The sequence below is a fragment of the Notolepis coatsorum genome, assembly GCF_963971535.1.
Source record: "Notolepis coatsorum genome assembly, chromosome: 3".
NCBI lineage: Eukaryota > Metazoa > Chordata > Actinopteri > Aulopiformes > Paralepididae > Notolepis > Notolepis coatsorum.
This window is the reverse complement of record NC_140167.1, coordinates 135,984,136-136,002,396: the sequence shown is the minus strand read 5'-3', so window position 1 is coordinate 136,002,396 and position 18,261 is coordinate 135,984,136. Positions and strand designations below refer to the sequence as shown.

The 18,261-nt window shown below is 43.6% G+C and overlaps 1 protein-coding gene across 1 annotated transcript in view; it reads right to left on the bottom strand.

Annotated features, from left to right (window-relative positions):
* The window catches only part of slc4a3 (solute carrier family 4 member 3), a gene marked incomplete at both ends in the record, with an annotated part of 476,263 nt that overhangs the window by 265,098 nt on the left and 192,904 nt on the right, over window positions 1-18,261 (bottom strand). Inside the window, one exon of the mRNA XM_084311393.1 lies at window positions 12,939-13,110. Within this exon, the coding sequence (XP_084167519.1) occupies window positions 12,939-13,110 (172 nt within the window). The remainder of the gene's footprint in view (window positions 1-12,938; window positions 13,111-18,261) is intronic.

Genomic DNA, 18,261 nt, shown 5'->3' with positions numbered 1-18,261 from the left:
TTGAAAGTAACTAGGTTACGAAGTCGTCGTTGTTCCCCCAACAGTTTTTTTTAAACGCTTTATTGAAAGTGCATAAATTGTTTTTAACTTGTTTCTCTGCACATAACGTAAATTGTTAAACTAGTGCTTCAGCTTCTGTACCATCAAGTATGGTAAAGCAACAGTCTATGATGCTCACAGCATTAGAGCAGCCAGCCAGTGGTTTTACAAAACCAGTGTATCACATCTAACAAATGCAGGCTGAACTATTATTTCAATTATATCAACTGTAACTATTAAATTGTTTTTATAAATGTCTCTCTATAAACATACAATCAGTCTCTCTTTAACATGTAAATTAACTGTAAATCTGGCAAATAAGAGCTTTTGCTCTGCCACCATCAACCCTCCTGTACCTAGTCGAAGCGTCGGCTAGTGTTGTGATTCCAGATGCTTTCAATGCAATTGGATGTGCTGTTTTTAGCGGTAGACAGTATTTTGTTTCCTCCGCCGTGAAGTAGTGACTGAAGCTACGTTTAGACGAGCGTTTTGGGGTGGAATTCTGAACAGAAACCGCAAAAGTCATCTTGCGGTTTCACTTTTAATTTTGCCAAGCGTTTTGGGGTGGAATTCTCAGACTACGGAGCCCTGCTGTCACACGATTGGCGCATATGTCACATGACGTGCTGTGAAGACCCGCCCTACTCTGCCTCTGATTCGCAGACTGTGGATGGGGAATGTGATTGGACCAAAGCAGAGTCACTCAGACAGAGGGACCAGTCACGCCGCGGGACACATTCTTGTATTTAACCCTTTCACTGCCACACCACGTCACTCCCAAAAGAAAAACAGCTCAAAATGTATTTTTGACTGTCGAAAACGAAATAAAATACTGCATTCCGCCTGCATTATGAATTTATGATGAGATAGTAACGAAATAGTAATGCACAGCCACTTGGACAAGTAACTGCAATCAGATTACTGGCTTTTAAAGATTAACGCGTTAGATTACTATTTTCGGGGGAAAGTAATCAGATTACAATAACGCGTTACTTAGTAACGCGTTACTGGCATCACTGCCCAGGATTCAATAAATAATAGCCAATCAAAATAGGCTATTAACGTCATCTAAGCACGGTATGTGCAGTTAAACTCTTGCCATTGAATGGGGGATTGAATGATTGACAGCCCTTGACATCCAATACACAGAGGTTGAATATGATTGGCAGCCTTGAAAATCCAATCAGAGGTTGCTGCATTGCAGAGTCAAAACGGGTCCAGCTGCAGGTCCGTAGGTTAGGTTTAGCTGGGGCCAATCTCAAGTTTCTCAAGTTTCTTTATTAGTTGTCATACAGAAGTACAGAATACTTTTATACAAAATGTAACAGAAAGAAGCATTTTGTATAAAAGTATTCTGTACTTCTGTATGACAACTAATAAAGAAACTTGAGAAACTTGAGATTGGCCCGAGCTAAACCTAACCTACGGAGCTACAGCTGGACTGTTTTGACTGTGTGCAGCATTGAAAGAGCAAGGATAGTTTAGTAAGCTGTACAGCTGTAACAGAGTAGGGCAGGCTAAATTAAACTGTGCGCCAACATTAGGACCGAAGTATAAACCAGCAACTGAGCAACATGAAGAAGTGGACTTATGCATCTGGATCAGAAAAAAAGTTGTGGATGAAAAAGTAAGTAGGCTACAGTGTTTGTAAAAGCTTGTATGCTAACAGTAGCTAGCCAGCTTAGCCTACATCACAATGATGATCACCAAGCTAACTTACTGTACACACTGTAGGGCTGGGCAATTAATCGAAACAGAATCGCGATATCGATTCATAGACCTATGCAATCTAATTTCTAAGTTATGACGATTTTTCTTTTATTACAATTTTTTTTTACCTTTTAAATTATTTTATCTGGGTTGAACATGATTTGTGGAACTCCCTCTGGTGTTGTGGTTGTGGTATTCACTGACCTTTGGGAAGTATTTCGACATGCACATGGGTATCTTAGTGGTGTAGACCAGGCCCATTGCAAGTTGCTGTACTCTGTTGTCTACTCTAAGCCATCCTAGCTTGTCAAAGTGAGCAGGGGTGAGGTGGGTTTTAGGAGTAAGGTCAAGCAGTAGTCTGACCAGTTTGTTTTGTGATGTTTGTAATCTTGTTTTTAGTGCCTTTGAGGTGCTTTGGTACCATGAGGTGCAAGCATAGTCGTAGTACCCTTGAATGAGTGCTCCTGTTAGAGTCTTCAAGGTATTCTTGTTTACCAGAGAGGAGATCCGGTACAGGAATCTAGTTCGTTGGTTGACTTAGTTTTATTACATTGGATCCCATTTTGTCACAGGAAAGATTTGCCTCTATAGGATGGAACCCAGGTAGGTGATTTCATCTTTCCTTTTAAGATAAGATAAGATATTCCTTTATTGATCCCCTTGGGGAAATTCAGGCATCATAGCAGCATGGGGGAAGGGTACAGGTAGTGAAAACAACACAAGCAGTGTAAACAAATAGGTCAATATAATATAAGGTGCAGTATGCATAAGGTAGTGTTATAATTTACTATCTAACTAACTGAAATATACATTATTCACAGTATCACAGTATCCACATAAGGTGCAGTATGCATAAGGTAGTGTTATTGTCCTACTTGGGTTCCTATTAGTTCTAGGTCGATGTCTGGCAGCAGTCCCTGCCCACTGTTGTGGAGCCTGATGGCCACTGGTATGAAGGACTGTCCGAGGCGGTTAGTTGAGTGTCGGGGGGGTATGAGTCTGTGGCTTCCTTGTCACCTTCACCTAATATGTTTTGATCTGGTCAGGTGCGCTGTCACCTAATATGATTTCATCTGGTCAGGTGCGCTGTCACCTAATATGATTTCATCTGGTCAGGTCCGCTGTCACCTAATGTTAATATGTTTTCATCTGTGTCCACTGACCACTGACACACAGTGGGGGATGTTTTAAAAATATAATTTAATATATAATATAATATAATAATTTGTGCTTCACCTAAAAATTTGGTCAGCAGCCTCCACTGGAATCTATGGTTCTATTTTTCTCTTTGAGATCTAAATTATGTTAGAAATTGGCATACCAGTAGGCTACAATTTAATGTCATTGTTATTTTATTTTATTTCAAAACGGTAAGTGGTATTTATTTTGTTAAAATACAAGTAAAACAGTCCTTGAAACAAGTAAACAAACTCGCTCCGTCTCCAAACACACGCAGAGAGAGAGAGAGAGAGAGAGAGAGAGAGAGAGAGAGAGAGAGAGAGAGAGAGAGAGAGAGAGAGAGAGAGAAAGAGAGAGAGATAAGCGTTAGCTGAGTGGCTGAGAGAGAGAGAGAATCACGTTAGAGAGAGAGAGAGAGAGAGAATCACGTTAGAGAAGAATCACGTTAGAGAGAGAGAGAGAGAGAGAGAGAGAGAGAGATTGAGAGAGAGAGAGAGAGAGAGAGAGAGAAGCGTTAGCTGAGTGGCTGAGAGAGAGAGAGAATCACGTTAGAGAGAGAGAGAGAGAATCACGTTAGAGAGAGAGAGAGAGAGAGAGAGAGAGAGAGAGAGAGAGAGAGAGAGAGAGAGAGAGAGAGAGAGAGAGAGAGAGAGAGAGAGAGAGAGAGAGAGAGAGAGAGAGAGAGAGAGAGAGAGCAAATCTACCTTGTTGTTAAATTGACAGCAGGCAGAAGGGCTTGATAAAGTATATCCACTCCGTCCATTGTCCAGACTATGTTGTTGATGTCCATTGTCCGATTGTCCCTCCACACTGCATCCATATATAGCTTCTTGTTAGCCAACAAGTACTGTGTGAGCTAACAACAACACAACAGCAACAGCATAAACTCACTTTGTTTAATTGAAACGTGGTGGGCTTGATAAAGTGTATAATCCGCTGTTGATGATGTATATCCAGACCACTGTCCAGACTGCATCCGCCATATAGCTTGTTAGCCAAGTGTTAGCTCAGCTGTTAGCACCACACAACAAGACAGTACTTGATTTCTTTGTCCATTTCCGCGTCGAACAGACTGCAAACTACCTGGCGTTCTATCGCCATGCTCTAAGACAAACTCTAACCTTAACCAACTTTGAAAGAGTGCCTAAGCTTAACCGTCGAAAGAACTTGCAGTCACGCTCTAAGACAAATAGCTGCATCTGATCTCACAACAACACAACTATCTTTACCAAGCTAGAAAACCTAAAATTGGAACATAGAAAAGTGGCGTCGGCCAATCAGAGAGCGTCTCCGCGAAATGCTGCTACGGAAAAAAATACTGGCGTCGGCCAATCAGAGAGCGTCTCCGCGAAAGGCGGCTAAGTAAATTCTTGACGCTGCTGCCTAGACCGCTTCAAATCGCGCCCGGTTTCCAACATAATAGTCATATTTCAACGCACAACGCGTTACGCACTGATTGGCTGCGACGGATACAACGATCAAACAGTGACGCGCACTCAGAGCGCTATTGCGTCTAGCCCGGGCCGAGAAATACGGCTAGAGGAGAAATGCGGCAGGAGAAATGAGCAGGATTGAGTCACTTCCTGTTCAGGAAAACGAGTATTTTTTATTTTATATATTAACGTTATATTGTGCATTGGAAACACAAACATACTTAAAATGAGTAAATATTATTCATTTTAAACATGTTTATATTATTTATAGGGCTATAAAACAAAAAACAATTTTTTTTTCTTCTTCTCTGATTTAACAGGTGGGGCGGCGCCCTAGCGCCCCCGGTGGCGAGCCGCCACTGCAACATTGTCAAAACCGATTGTTTTTAATCGGTTAATTTCCGTTTTATACCATTTTGAAAAACGCTTGTTTCTTGAAAGTTTCAGAACATTTCAGAAGATTCTGTGATAATCGCCTTTTACTGGAATATACTGGAATACACAAAAAACGTTGACATTTTTTGGCCTATTTATGAATAGTTTTCAAATAAACGCTAGATTATCGATAGTATATGTGTACTTATGCACGCTAGGGAAGCGGGCTGAAAAATCGATTATCTTATTTCCTGATCAGCACGCACGCACGCACACACACACACACACACACACACACACACACACACACACACACACACACGCACACACACACACACACACACACACACACACCAGGGCTCCAGACTAACTTTTTTCACCACTGTCCCAGAACCGTCCCGAAATACAATTTTAACCGTCCCAAAGTGAATGTAACCGTCCCAAAAATCAAATGTCGTTTCTTTACTTTGGTTTTGTCGTCTATAGTTGTTATTGCCATAAGAAACACCATTCAGAGAAGGGGAGAATAAATTGATTTAGTCAAAAGGCTCCCAGGTGGAAAAATTTCACAAGAATAATTATGATTAAAAATAAATACATATATATAAAAAAAAGTGTTTAACAAGGTGCAAGTATAGGGATATTTGGTCACCGTGCTGTTATAGTCAACCAATTGGAGCCATGTTGATTATTCCTTCCATAGGAAAATATATTTAAATGTATTTGTATTTTATTTTGTTTTAGTTTTTTTTGTTATTACAAATGTGTGTTTATGGTTGAAAATGTTAAAGATAAATAAAGATCAAATCAAATCTAGCTGAATAAGTTATCCCTCTTCTAACAAGAAAGAAAAACGTAGTTTAGCTTTAAACTATATAATGTCATTGCGTCCAAAGATTCCACCTTTGATAACTAAAGTAATGACACTTGACTAGTAATGAAACATGTCCCTTAGATCGCGCTGTCCTCCTGGTCGATATTGATAACTGCTGCTAAATTCCAGGGGAATTTGGATTCATTGTGTAGCTGAAGTGAAGTTTGCCTATAGCCTGTCGTCTATTTCTCCGCGTTCGTTTCGATAAATGTAACGTTATGCCAATTAACTCGCAATGGTAGTAACATTACGTGTTAGTATAGAATCGAATAGAAATCCTTTAATAATCCCGAGGGAAATTCGGCACTACAGAGCAGACTATGTATCGCTCACATTGAACAACAATAAACATTTAGGTCAATAGGACTAAAATAGGAATAACAATATAATAATATTAAAAATAAGAATAAAATAGTGTGAACTATGGATTAATCAGTGGCAGTCTGATACGTTAGTCAGTAACGTTAGCTAGCAATAAGCAGCTATAACTAGAACGTGTCGATAACTGTATACAGTTCCAATAGACTAACATTATACTTCTGTGATTTAAATGTGTCCTTACCTTAGACTCAGGGGTAGTATTGCTGGATGCAGTTCCCTGTTGGTCATTTTGGGTCTGTGTTTATCCTCTTCAAATAGTGTTTGCGGTGATCTCTTCACTGAGAGGATGCCACAGTATAGCGTTTTTATTTTATTTATAACATTCTGATCTTTTCGCGGTTCTTGTACAGTGGTCTCGTGCCGTGCGACTGTCAATTACCAGCTGTCATTCACTGTGTCAACCAGGGTTAAATACCAGTGGAGAAAGCCTAGGTAAGAGAGATTTCCCTCACCTGTTAACACGTTTTTCTTTTTCGATGCGAGATTCATTTGGGGTGTGACGCTGCTGCAACGTGACTGGCTGATGAGGTGGGTAGGAGCTTGATGCTGGATTAGCGTATGGCTGCATTGGGAGGCGGAGATAGTCATTGGATTTGGCAAATCACGCTACGTTTAGACTTTAGTGAACTCTGTCAATTTAGTCAGCACGAGACATTCACCATTTGACAGCAATATATGCGCGCACTGACAGTCGGCCAATTGACATTTCCTGTGAAAAAAAAAAAATCCTCTCCGTCCCGTTTGCGTCCCAGCAAAGATTTCTGTTTGTCCCAAATCAATATTTGATCGTCCCCGGGACGACGGGACATTGTTAGTCTCGAGCCCTGACACATAGGGCCCACGTTGATATATCTGTGAAAAAAGCTCTGATTATCCCAAGACTGGTAAAATAGATTCCTTACCTCAGATCAGATGTTCTCCAAAAAGATTATTCCAATTCCTGATCGCCATTCCAAATATCGATTGCGTTTATTGATCCAACGCTGGGTACTGGAAACACATTATCCGCTGTTCTGGTGGTCGGCGATGACTTCGATCGTCTCGGGTTACTTGTCTGACAAGTAAAATGTGGAAGCAGGACTTTTCTTTTTCCATGCGTTTCATTCAATCCAATCCAAAGGGGTGCAGTACCATCCGGAGAAACGATAGGGGGCGGTATTTTCCCAATGGAGCTCAGAGAGAGTTCCAGTGGTAACGTGAGGCTAGATTGATGAAATATGAATGGAAATCGTTAATAAAAAAGCAGACGATCAAAAACGGGATCTCTCGTCTCTCTGGCACTCAACGGTTGGCATGAACTAACGAGAAATCTCGTCGTTGGCACTCAAAGTGTTAATAACTCATTCACTGCCAACGACGAGTATACTCGTTATTGGGCGCCAATCGTTGAACGCCAATAACGATATGCTCGTTATCTGATCGTTATATATTTTATTCTATATATATTTTTTATTTTTTTTTGGCGTTTTATCGCTTTATTGCTACTGGGCAGTCCAGTAGAGAGAGACAGAGGAGGAATGGGAGACAGAGTGGGGGGAAGACATTCGGCAAATAACGACGGGTTCGGGAGTCGAACCCGGGTCGGCCGTGTGGTTCACCACTGGGGCGCCCCTTATTCTATATTTCTATTCATTACATACACATGGACTCTGGGTTAACATGGGAAATCATCATGAGAATGTAAAATGCAATATCGGCCGCATCACGCTAGACGACGGTTTCGAGCACCCTTTATACCCTTCCATCTTTCTCTGTGGCACGGCCACAGGTCTACGGTTTCATGTTTCCTTGTCGGGTGAGGGCAGCCGTTCTGCCGGTTCCATCGAAGCGCATCAAAAATATCTCCGATCCATATGTTGCGGTGGATTATGCGTCGACCAAATGGACATTGGATATACCAGATGGCGATCAAACAATTGAAATATTATTTTTGGAATACTCCCGATCACAGGTAAGGACGTTTTGACGTACATTTTTGCTTGATCCTGCAATGCTTTCATACCGATCGGGCTGATAACCGTTTTTAGTGTTCAATGCGAATGCTGTTACTGACAATCAAATAATCAGAAACAACCCCCCCCCCCTTTTCATGCATTCATGCTGGAACATAATAGCTATGATATAGATTTGATTTTGGGATAATAGCGTATACAGGCAAGAAATAGCAACGTCTACAGTGGAATCGACGTATAGGGCTCAGGATTTCATGAATTACCCTAGACCGGGGGTCGGCAACCTGCGGCTCCGAGGCCGCATGCGGCTCTTTAGCCAATCAGCTGCGGCTCCCTGGCGATTTCCAAAAAAAATTAAAATAAAAAAAAAGTTTAACTTTTTTTTACTTTTTTCTTTTTTTACCTCTTATGTTGGAGATCGATGTGATACTTCGACACTGAAATAAAAAAAATATTTCGTCAACTAAAATATTATGTCAACTAAAATAATTCGTCCACTCCACTCAAATATTATGTCAACTAAAATAATTCGTCCACTCAAATATACGTCACACCCTGCGCCTCTCCCTGTTGTGTCGTCTGCAGGTGGCTAAGTTTCCGACCATGGTAAGCTAACCATGGATAAATCCAAGAAAAGGAAAGTCTCAGAGGAAAATAGAGGATTTAATTCAGCGTGGACAAATTAATTTGCTTTCACAGCTAACGACGCAGGCTTACCTGTATGCTTGATATGTGGTGAGAAATTTGCAAACAACAAAAGATGGAATGTTGAAAGACATTTCCAAAATAAACACACAGCATTTTCTGAAAAGTACCACGCTGGAGATGAAAGGAAAAGAGCAATTTCGGAACTGCTGCGGAAAAATGACCAGAGCAAAATTACTTTGACGAAGTTGATCAAGACTCCAAACACAACTGTTGCTACTTTTGTGGCATCTCAGGAGATAATAAAGCACGGGAAGTTGTTCACAGATGGGGAATATATGAAGGAAACATTCATAAAAATATCCGACCATCTATTCTCGGACTTCAAAAATAAAAGTGAAATTGTTCAGAAAATTTAAGATATGCCTCTCTCTGCAAAGACTGTCAAGGACAGGGCCATTAAGATGGCAAAAAACATCACAGATCAACAAATAGAAGACATTAATTCAGCTCCAGCGTTCTCAATAGCATGTGATGAGTCAAGTGATGTAAATGATATTGAACAGACAACGCTGTTATGCAGATACGTGAACTCTGATGGGCCGCAGGAAGAAATCATCGAGTTGATACTTTTAAAAGGCCAAACACGGGGGGAGGACATTTGTGAGGCTGTGCTAAATTGTTTAAAAGCCAAAGAAATAAACACCACACACATGGTGTCAATGGCCACTGATGGGGCACCTAGTATGAGAGGAACACATAAGGGGTTTACTACCTTACTTCAGAAGTCGCTGGATCGAGAGCTGCTGACGTTTCACTGCATCCTGCACCAAGAAGCACTGTGCGCTGAAACATTCCCCCCCGAATACAAGGAGGTGATGGACCTTGTCATTCAGATAGTGAACAAAATAATGGCAAGAGGATTAAACCACCGACAGTTCCGTTCATTTTTAGATGAAGTCGACAGCACGTATTCGGATCTCCTGCTGCATAATAAAGTCCGATGGCTGTCCAGGGGAGAGGTGCTGGAATGGTTTGCTGCGTGTCTGGAACACGTAAAAACTTTCCTGGAAAGCAAGGGCCTCATTTATCCAGAACTGGAACACCCATATTGGCTGTAAAAGCTGCACTTCATGGTGGATATGACAGGTCACCTTAACATGCTGAACAAAAGTCTCCAGGGAAAAGGAAGCACGGCCATTCAGATGCTGGAGAATGTTTTGGCATTTGAGCGCAAGATGACAGTGTTTGCCAGAGATGTGCAGAAAGGTTCGTTCTCTCACTTCCCCTCCATGAGAGAATTAAAAGAAGCACAGAACCACATGTGAGAACTTACAGCATGTGATCATCGAAATGCAAACTGAATTTGGACAACGATTCTCTGATTTTAGAAAGGAAAAAAACACACTATCCTTTCTCCGTCACACCCCTGGGCATCGACCCATGCATGCTGAACACGTCAGCATTCACAGGAGTAAGTCAACCCGACCTTGAAATGGAACTGGCCGACATAGCTGATAAAGAGTTGTGGGTGTCCAAGTTCAAAAGCCTGACAGCTGATCTTGAAGATGTCACATGTCAGAAGGCGACTCTCGCCCGGGAGCACAAATGGAGCGATGTTGAAAAACTCCCTAAACCCGACAAACTTGTGTTTGAAACGTGGAATGCCATTCCCGATACTTATGTGAACATGAAGAAGTATGCATTTGGAGTCCTTTCCATCTTTGGATCCACATACTTATGCGAGCAGGTGTTCTCAAACATGAACTACATCAAATCCAAATATCGCTCGCGCCTCACAGATGAGAGTCTGCAGTCCTGCGTGAAGATCAAAGTCACGTCTTACAGCCCCAACATAGAGAAGCTCAACAGTGCTGTTCAGCTACAGAAATCACATTAAACAGGTGAGAACATTATCATTTAATAGGCTATTATTTAGCACACAAAAAACATTTATTTTAGAACCTGAGCTGATGTTGTTTTTTATGTTCAGGCTCGATGGTTGATTCCTGTACGTGGCTGAAGAAAAAACAAGAGGATGACCAACAACCTGAAATGGACTGAAGTCATAATTATATACAAACTGGCCTATTTTTATGTTTACTCTTTTTAAAGCGAATAAGCTGCAGATATATGTTTTATTTATTTCAAAGTGGACTACTTTTTATTTTATACATTTTCCACAAATAAAGGAAGGACTTAAATATACCTGCATAGTTCAGGGTTTTATTTCAAAGTACAGATGCCAGTGTTTTTTCAAAGTGGACTACTTTTTATTTTCTACATTTTCCACAAATAAGGCAAGGACTAAAATAGAGCTGCAGTTCTGTGTTTTATTTCAAAGTAGCTACAGATGCCAGTGTTTTTTCAAAGTGGACTACTTTTTATTGTATACATTTTCCACAAATAAGGCAAGGACTAAAATAGAGCTGCATAGTTTATGTTTGTTTTATTTCTAGGTCTACAGATGCCAATGTTTTTTCTCCTTCATAAGAGTTTGAGGTTTTGCTTTGTAAAAAGAGCAATAAAATGTCAACAATGTTCTTTTTGTCATTTTATAATTTCATAAATGCTATAAATATAAAGTATAATAAATCCCAATTACTTTGGATATGCAATCACCAGGTGTTTTATGCTAAATGTGGGGTATGCTTAATACACTGTATTATCTTTATTTTAAGGGTAAATAGGCTGTGCAGCTCCCTGAGCATTTAATTTTGTGGGAGGGGGGAAAAGTGGCTCTTTTGATAGTAAAGGTTGCTGACCACTGCCCTAGACTGCTCTAAAGCGATACTTATATTCACCACGGTATAACATGGGAACGTATGGATGGAATAATTCATCTTTCCCACATATTGAATGATACTGTATAGGTGATGTCAAATGGGTCATCATATTGTATCCATAGCTATAATATAGAATATAGTTATAGCTCTACAAACTCTACAAAAAGGTAACTCAGTCCTATATATATATATATTTTTTTTTTTGCATTTTTACAGCCTTTTCATCGGATAGGACAGGCAGAGGAAAGTTGGGAGAATATTTGGGGAGGACATGCAGCATAGGTCCCCGGGCCGGATTCGAACCCCGGACGCTGTGATTATAGTGCGAGCTGCGACACACACACAAACTCTTAACCAACATGCAAAATGTCAGCGTCCTAGGGCAGAAACTGTGTCCGGTAGAGGCTGGTGAGAGAAATCTGTGGTTTTTCAATGTATGTGATGTATAGATTGGGGGGAGATGACCGCATCTAAAGGGGCCAGGTCAGAGAGGTCAGAAATGTGCATGCCTTAGCAGACGGTGATAGAAGAAGCGGTTCAGAGGCAGGAGCCAGCAGAATGTTTAGCAGCCAGCAGAATGTTTTGAATTCCCCAGCACATCAACAAGATAAGCTAGGCAACAGGCACAGAGAGCAGAGCGGAGAGGGGTTTGACAGTAGAAACTGCATTTTAATGTGTGTAAAGGTTAAAGCGGTTGTCATGGCAGCGGCACCTGACAACCAGAATAGGGGCTTGCCATCGTTGCTATGACAAAGATCCTATAAAGCTGACAATGGTTCCGGGTAGGGGCAGACTACAATCTGACTAGGACTGAGATCACACAGAAGAGGAGAAACCATCAGAGACTCCCTCTCCTCATCACAGAGAGGGGGGGGGGGGGGCAGGAAGGAGGCCACATCATCATTAGCTTCGGCTAACACAAGGAGGGTTTTGGCTAACGACCAGGCCTGACCACTATTGGACTGAATAGCAGAAGGACGATAGCAAGGACAATACAATTTGATAACATCTGATTATGAGGTTCTGTTTATTGAATAAACAACGCTCTTTCAAGAAAGGTATGCTGTCAAGGTGTCGAATTCTTATGAAGGTGGAGAATACTTATGCTGCGGATTGCACTAACGGGGAATGATAAGGTTTATCAGCCAGTATGATGAGACGTCGGAGAGATAAAATGACACAACGCAGAGGGAGTGGATGGAGAGATGATAACACAAGAAGACGTGATACTGGCCGATTGATCAGAATCTAACACTGGGAAATTGTGTGGAACGACCAACCAACCCACCAACGGAGTGACCTATAGAGCTGCTGGTCCCAGCTAAAAAAATATTTGATCTTCAAAAAATCTTTTTCCAAAAATTAGTCTTGAAAAGGGGGGGGGGGGGGGGGTTTGTCTTATAAGAGTAATTTTATATAAGAGTAATTTTATATTCAGGCCAATAAGGTTTATACATTTAAGTTGAAGGCAAGCAAAGAATATGCTGTTTTTCAGGAGAAATATGAATCCCTAACGGAAACCCCATTGGTAAATGAACGCAGAGTAAACAATGTCTTGGCTTACACTCAAAGTCCTTCTCGCTGTAGTGTCGGCCCATCTTCTCACCGATGGTGGAGGCAGAGTCACTGATGATGTCACTAAAGCGCTCCACAGACAGGGCCTTCTCCCAGCTCTTCTCCTCATCCTCTTCCCCCCGCTCCTCAGCTGATCCCTCCTCATCCTCCTTCGACTTCACCTGCAGGGAGAGGGAGAGACGATTAGAAGATACACAAAGCAGGGGATATGGGGAAGAATAAGGAAATATAGATAACGATGAAGAATTATACTGTATCCTTCCTCTAGTCTCAAACTGTTAACACAAGCAGTTTAGGCGAGCAACACAAACGACTTTCGCAAAATGCACATAGCACTCCATAAATCAGCCCGGATCACTCTGAAACTATAAAATATTCACTACGGGATAACATGTGAAAGTATGTATGAAAAAATGTAAAAAAAATTTACATGTTGGACGAGAGATAGTGACTGTCAAATGAGCCATAGTATTGTCTCCATAGCTATAATATAGAATATAGATATAGCTCTGCAAACATTGTGACACACAGTGAAAATGCCTATCTTTTAAAGCGTGGCCCATTGACTACAGCAGTGTTTCTCAAAGTGCTATCTGTTGCAGCTGCACTGTTCTCCATGAAAATACCATTTCTCAAAATCTGAAAATCATTATTTAATAAAACACAGAAAAGGATCACCAAGTTACTCTGGATAAAAAAAAACTTTACAGACAACATTGAGACAAAGCTTCCTGACACATCTCCATCCAAACTCTTGGAAGAACTCTTTGAAATCTCATCTGATACCACCTAGAGAGCTAGTTTCAGAGTGTGGTGCTGAGTACCAAGTATCTCATCTCATGGCCCACCAAGTATCTCATGATGCAGCAGTTAAGGTGTTGATACCATTCAGCACCACATACAGTATCTGTGTGAAGCTGGCTTTTCATCCATGACAGCTCTGAAAACAAAATATAGGGCCAATTTGAAAGGTCACGATATTGGTGTTATTTCAATAAATTTAAACATGGCCCATTTCATGACTATTTTGTTGGGGCGAGGGGGGGGGGGGGGGCCCAAAATATTTTGGTCCGCCAAAGGGGGGCCTGACAGAAAAAGTTTGAGAAGCACTGGACTACAGGGATGAGGATAATCGTTGGCGCTGAATGAGTTAACAAAAATAATACAATAATAAATACAGGACCTAAAAAATTTAAAGAACTTATATTATCACAAAACACCACAAAGGACATTGGACAATTACTCCCCCACTACCACCCCCCCACCCCAGGACCTCGGTACCCACCAGAACCTGCACCCCAAACCCGCTCCGCCGCTAGATAGTGGTCTTTACCTTATCAGACTATATGGTGGTCTTAACTATCTCGGCCGCTGCGACCAACAGCTCAATGCTGGCCTGACCCACCCCAATTACACGTGCAGTAGAGATTTTCATATAAATAACATCCAGTAGTCTGCTTACCGCCCAGCAATTCCATCCATCTTTTGTTCGTTGGAGGGAAGGATGGATGATCTGAGAGCGAGGGTCCGCTTCCAACGGGAGGTGAGAGACATTAACATCATGTGTTTCACGGAAACATGGCTCAAGCCAGCGACTCCGGATCATAGCATCTCTCCCTCCGACTCCTTCACCGTCCTACGAGCGGATCGCACGGCAGCCTCCGGCAAGAGCGTCGGCGGTGGGGTCTGTCTCCTCACGAACAATGGCTGGGTTAACCCCAAAGAGGTGCATGTTCTCTCACGCTCATGCTCCCCAGACATGGAACATCTTTCAATTCTGTGCCGTCCGTTCCACCTCCCCCGTGAGTTTACCGCGGTCATCATGACCGCTGTATATATCCCTCCACAAGCGAACACTGGCAAAGCGCTGGCGGAGCTACACAACCATCTCAATAAACATCAAATCAAACATCCAGACGCGGCGACGATCGTAGCTGGTGATTTCAATCAGGCCAATTTGAAAAAAGTGATGCCGTCCTTTTTTCAACACATTGCCTGCTCCACAAGGGGAGGAAACACACTCGACCACTGTTACACCCTGTTCAGAGCCGGCTACAAGGCTGTAGCGGCTCCACCATTGACGGGTGCTACAAGCTCATCCGACCACGACTCCATCTTGTTATTCCCCGCTTACAAACAAAGATCACGTGACGCCGTCGTGTCACGTGAGACAAAAAAATGGACCGACCAATCAGAGGCCACGCTTCAAGACGTGCTCGCAGGCACGGACTGGAATATGTTTCAAGGAAGTGCCAGTGACGTCAGCGAGTTCGCGGACAGCGTTGTATGCTTCATAACAACAATCGCTGACAGTATTGTCCCCATGAAAAAGGTGCAGGTTTTCCCAAACCAGAAACCGTGGGTGGACAGTACTATCAGAGCAGCTCTGAACTCTCGCACCACTGCTTACAACCTGGGCAGAGAGTCAGGAAACATGGAGGAGTACAAGGCTACAGTCTATACTCTGCGCAAGGCTGTAAAACTTGCAAAACTGACATACGCTGATAAACTGGAGACACAAATGGCACAAAACGACACAAGAGGCTTATGGCGGGGACTGAGGACAATAACTGACTACAAAGTCAGCGCCCCCTCAATGGGGAGCGACGACGCCTCTCTCGTGGACAAACTCAACTCTTTTTACGCTCGGTTTGGTGTAGACAGTGGCGCCGCTGGCTCAACGGCTAGTGACGTCACTGGTGCGCCGACTGTTGTGGAGGGGGGGGGGGGGGGGGGGGGGCAACCGCGGGGGGGCGCGGATGCTCTCTCGTTGTCGGAACACAGTGTGAGAAGAGCATTTATGCAGGTGAACACCAGGAAAAGCGGCTGGCCCAGATGGTATAACAGGACGCATACTTAAGTCCTGTGCCAACCAGCTAGCCCCTGTGTTCACCGCCATATTTAATCAATCCCTGGCGGAGTCAGTGGTCCCTGCCTGCTTCAAGATGTCTACCATCATCCCTGTACCGAAGAAACCCTCCCCAACATGTCTCAATGACTACAGACCGGTGGCACTCACCTCTGTGGTCATGAAATGTTTTGAGAGGCTGGTCAAGGATTTGTGCCTCCCTCCCCAGTGATATGGACCCTATGCAATTTGCATACAGGACAAACAGGTCCACTGACAACGCGGCCTCCCAGGTACTGCACAGCACCCTCTCTCACCTTGACCGCCAGAAGGGGGGCTATGTGAGACTGTTGTTCATTGACTACAGCTCAGCATTCAACACCATAGTCCCCACCAGACTGGTGGACAAGCTGATCGAGCTGGGTCTGAGCTCCGCTCTGAGCGCCTGGGTACTGGACTTTCTGAGTGAAAGACCCCAGGCGGTCAGGGTGGGGGGTCAGACCTCCAACAACATCACCCTGAGCATCGGGTCCCCCCAGGGCTGTGTTCTGAGCCCCCTGCTGTACTCACTCTACACACACGACTGTGTGGCCAAGTACAGCTCCAACTCCATAGTGAAGTTTGCAGACGACACAGTGGTGGTGGGGCTGATCTCGGACAACGACGAGAAGGCCTACCGGGAGGAGGTTGAGGTACTGGAACACTGGTGCCAGTACAACAGCCTGCTCCTGAAAAAAAAAACAAGGAGCTGATCGTGGATTATAGGAGAGGACAGCAGGAGACACACACACCACTGAGGATAAACGGGGCTACCGTGGACAGGGTGAGCCGCTTTAAGTACCTGGGGGTCCACATGTCAGAGGATCTGACATGGTCAACACACATAGACACAGTCGTAAAAAAGGCCAAACAGCGCCTCTACCACCTGAGACAGTTAAGGAAGTTCAGAGTATCTGGGAAGATACTCCAGTCCTTCTACTCCGGAGCTGTAGAGAGCATTTTGACTGGAAACATCACTGCCTGGTATGGAAACAGCACGGCACAGGACAAGAAGGCCCTACAGAGAGTGGTGCGCTCAGCCGAGCGTACCACGGGTATTGCACTACCTCCCCTGCAGGTTCTATACAACAAGAGGTGCAAATCCAGAGCCTGCAGAATAATGAAAGACCCTCACCACCCCAACAACAGCCTGTTCCAGCTGCTGAGGTCAGGCAGACGCCTGCGAACTCCAGCTACTAGGACAGAGAGGCTTAGGCTCAGCTTCTTCCCCCAGGCCATCAGAGCCCTGAACACTGAGTGCCACAGAACACTGAACTCTCCACACACAAGTGTAACGGGGACCGTGGGTATGTCCACAGTCACGGAAACAGGTGTGTTGACAAGTGACTGTGGCAGTGTGGGCTGGTAAATTAAACTCACTTCCCCATAACAGGGTTAACAGACGCATAGGTACGGTAGTTAGGAGTGAATTCACTTCTTAGTGCAGCGGCCTGTGTCGTCGCCCGCGGACGCGGGAGCCCCCTGTTCGACTCCCCCTCGGGACATTCTCATTTAACATCAAACACAACGCAGACCCAGTATGATCCGTCACAGTGGTGCCGTGACCCGGATGTCCTGAAGGGCGTGAGTTTAGGGAGGTGAGTGTAACGGGGAAGCCTGTGGGTATGTCCACAGTCACGGAAACAGGTGTGTTGACGAGTGACTGTGGCAGTGCGGGCTGGTAAATTAAACTCACTTCCCCATAACAGGGTTAACAGACGCATAGGTACGGTAGTTAGGAGTGAATTCACTTCTTAGTGCAGCGGCCTGTGTCGTCGGACGCGGGAGCCCCCTGTTCGACTCCCCCTCGGGACATTCTCATTTAACATCAAACACAACGCAGACCCAGTATGATCCGTCACACAAGCACACATGAGCACACACACGACACGCACACTGTACACGCTCGCACACTAGTAGCCACTTTAACATGAGCAAGCACACACTCATGCTGCACACGCCCACACTTATGGCCACAAAGGAAAGGTCACTTTAAAAATAGTATAGCAACAGTAACAGTGTATTGCACTACCAAAGGACCTAGCATGTCCTCCATGCTCTGTAAATAACTTATGTACAAATACCGAGATGCCCCACTATGTTACCTGTTTATTGCACAATGTTGTTTTATTGGATTCTATTATATGTTGTACTACTGTATTGTACATTGTTGCGGGCAAGACCACCCGCATTTCATTGTATACTTGTATGCCGTGACAAATAAAACTCTTGACTTGACTTGACTTGTAGTGTCAGAGACCAATTAATCATTGTGAGTTTCTCAGGTTCCTTCCACCTCATGGCTATCAGCTTCTTGGCAGCAGTAATGCCTGCCAGAATTAAAAAAATGTGTTGTACAGTATGGGTACTGGTAGTAGTGTTGCTGCCACGAGTGGAATTGTTATGTTACAAATGTTTGAGAGTT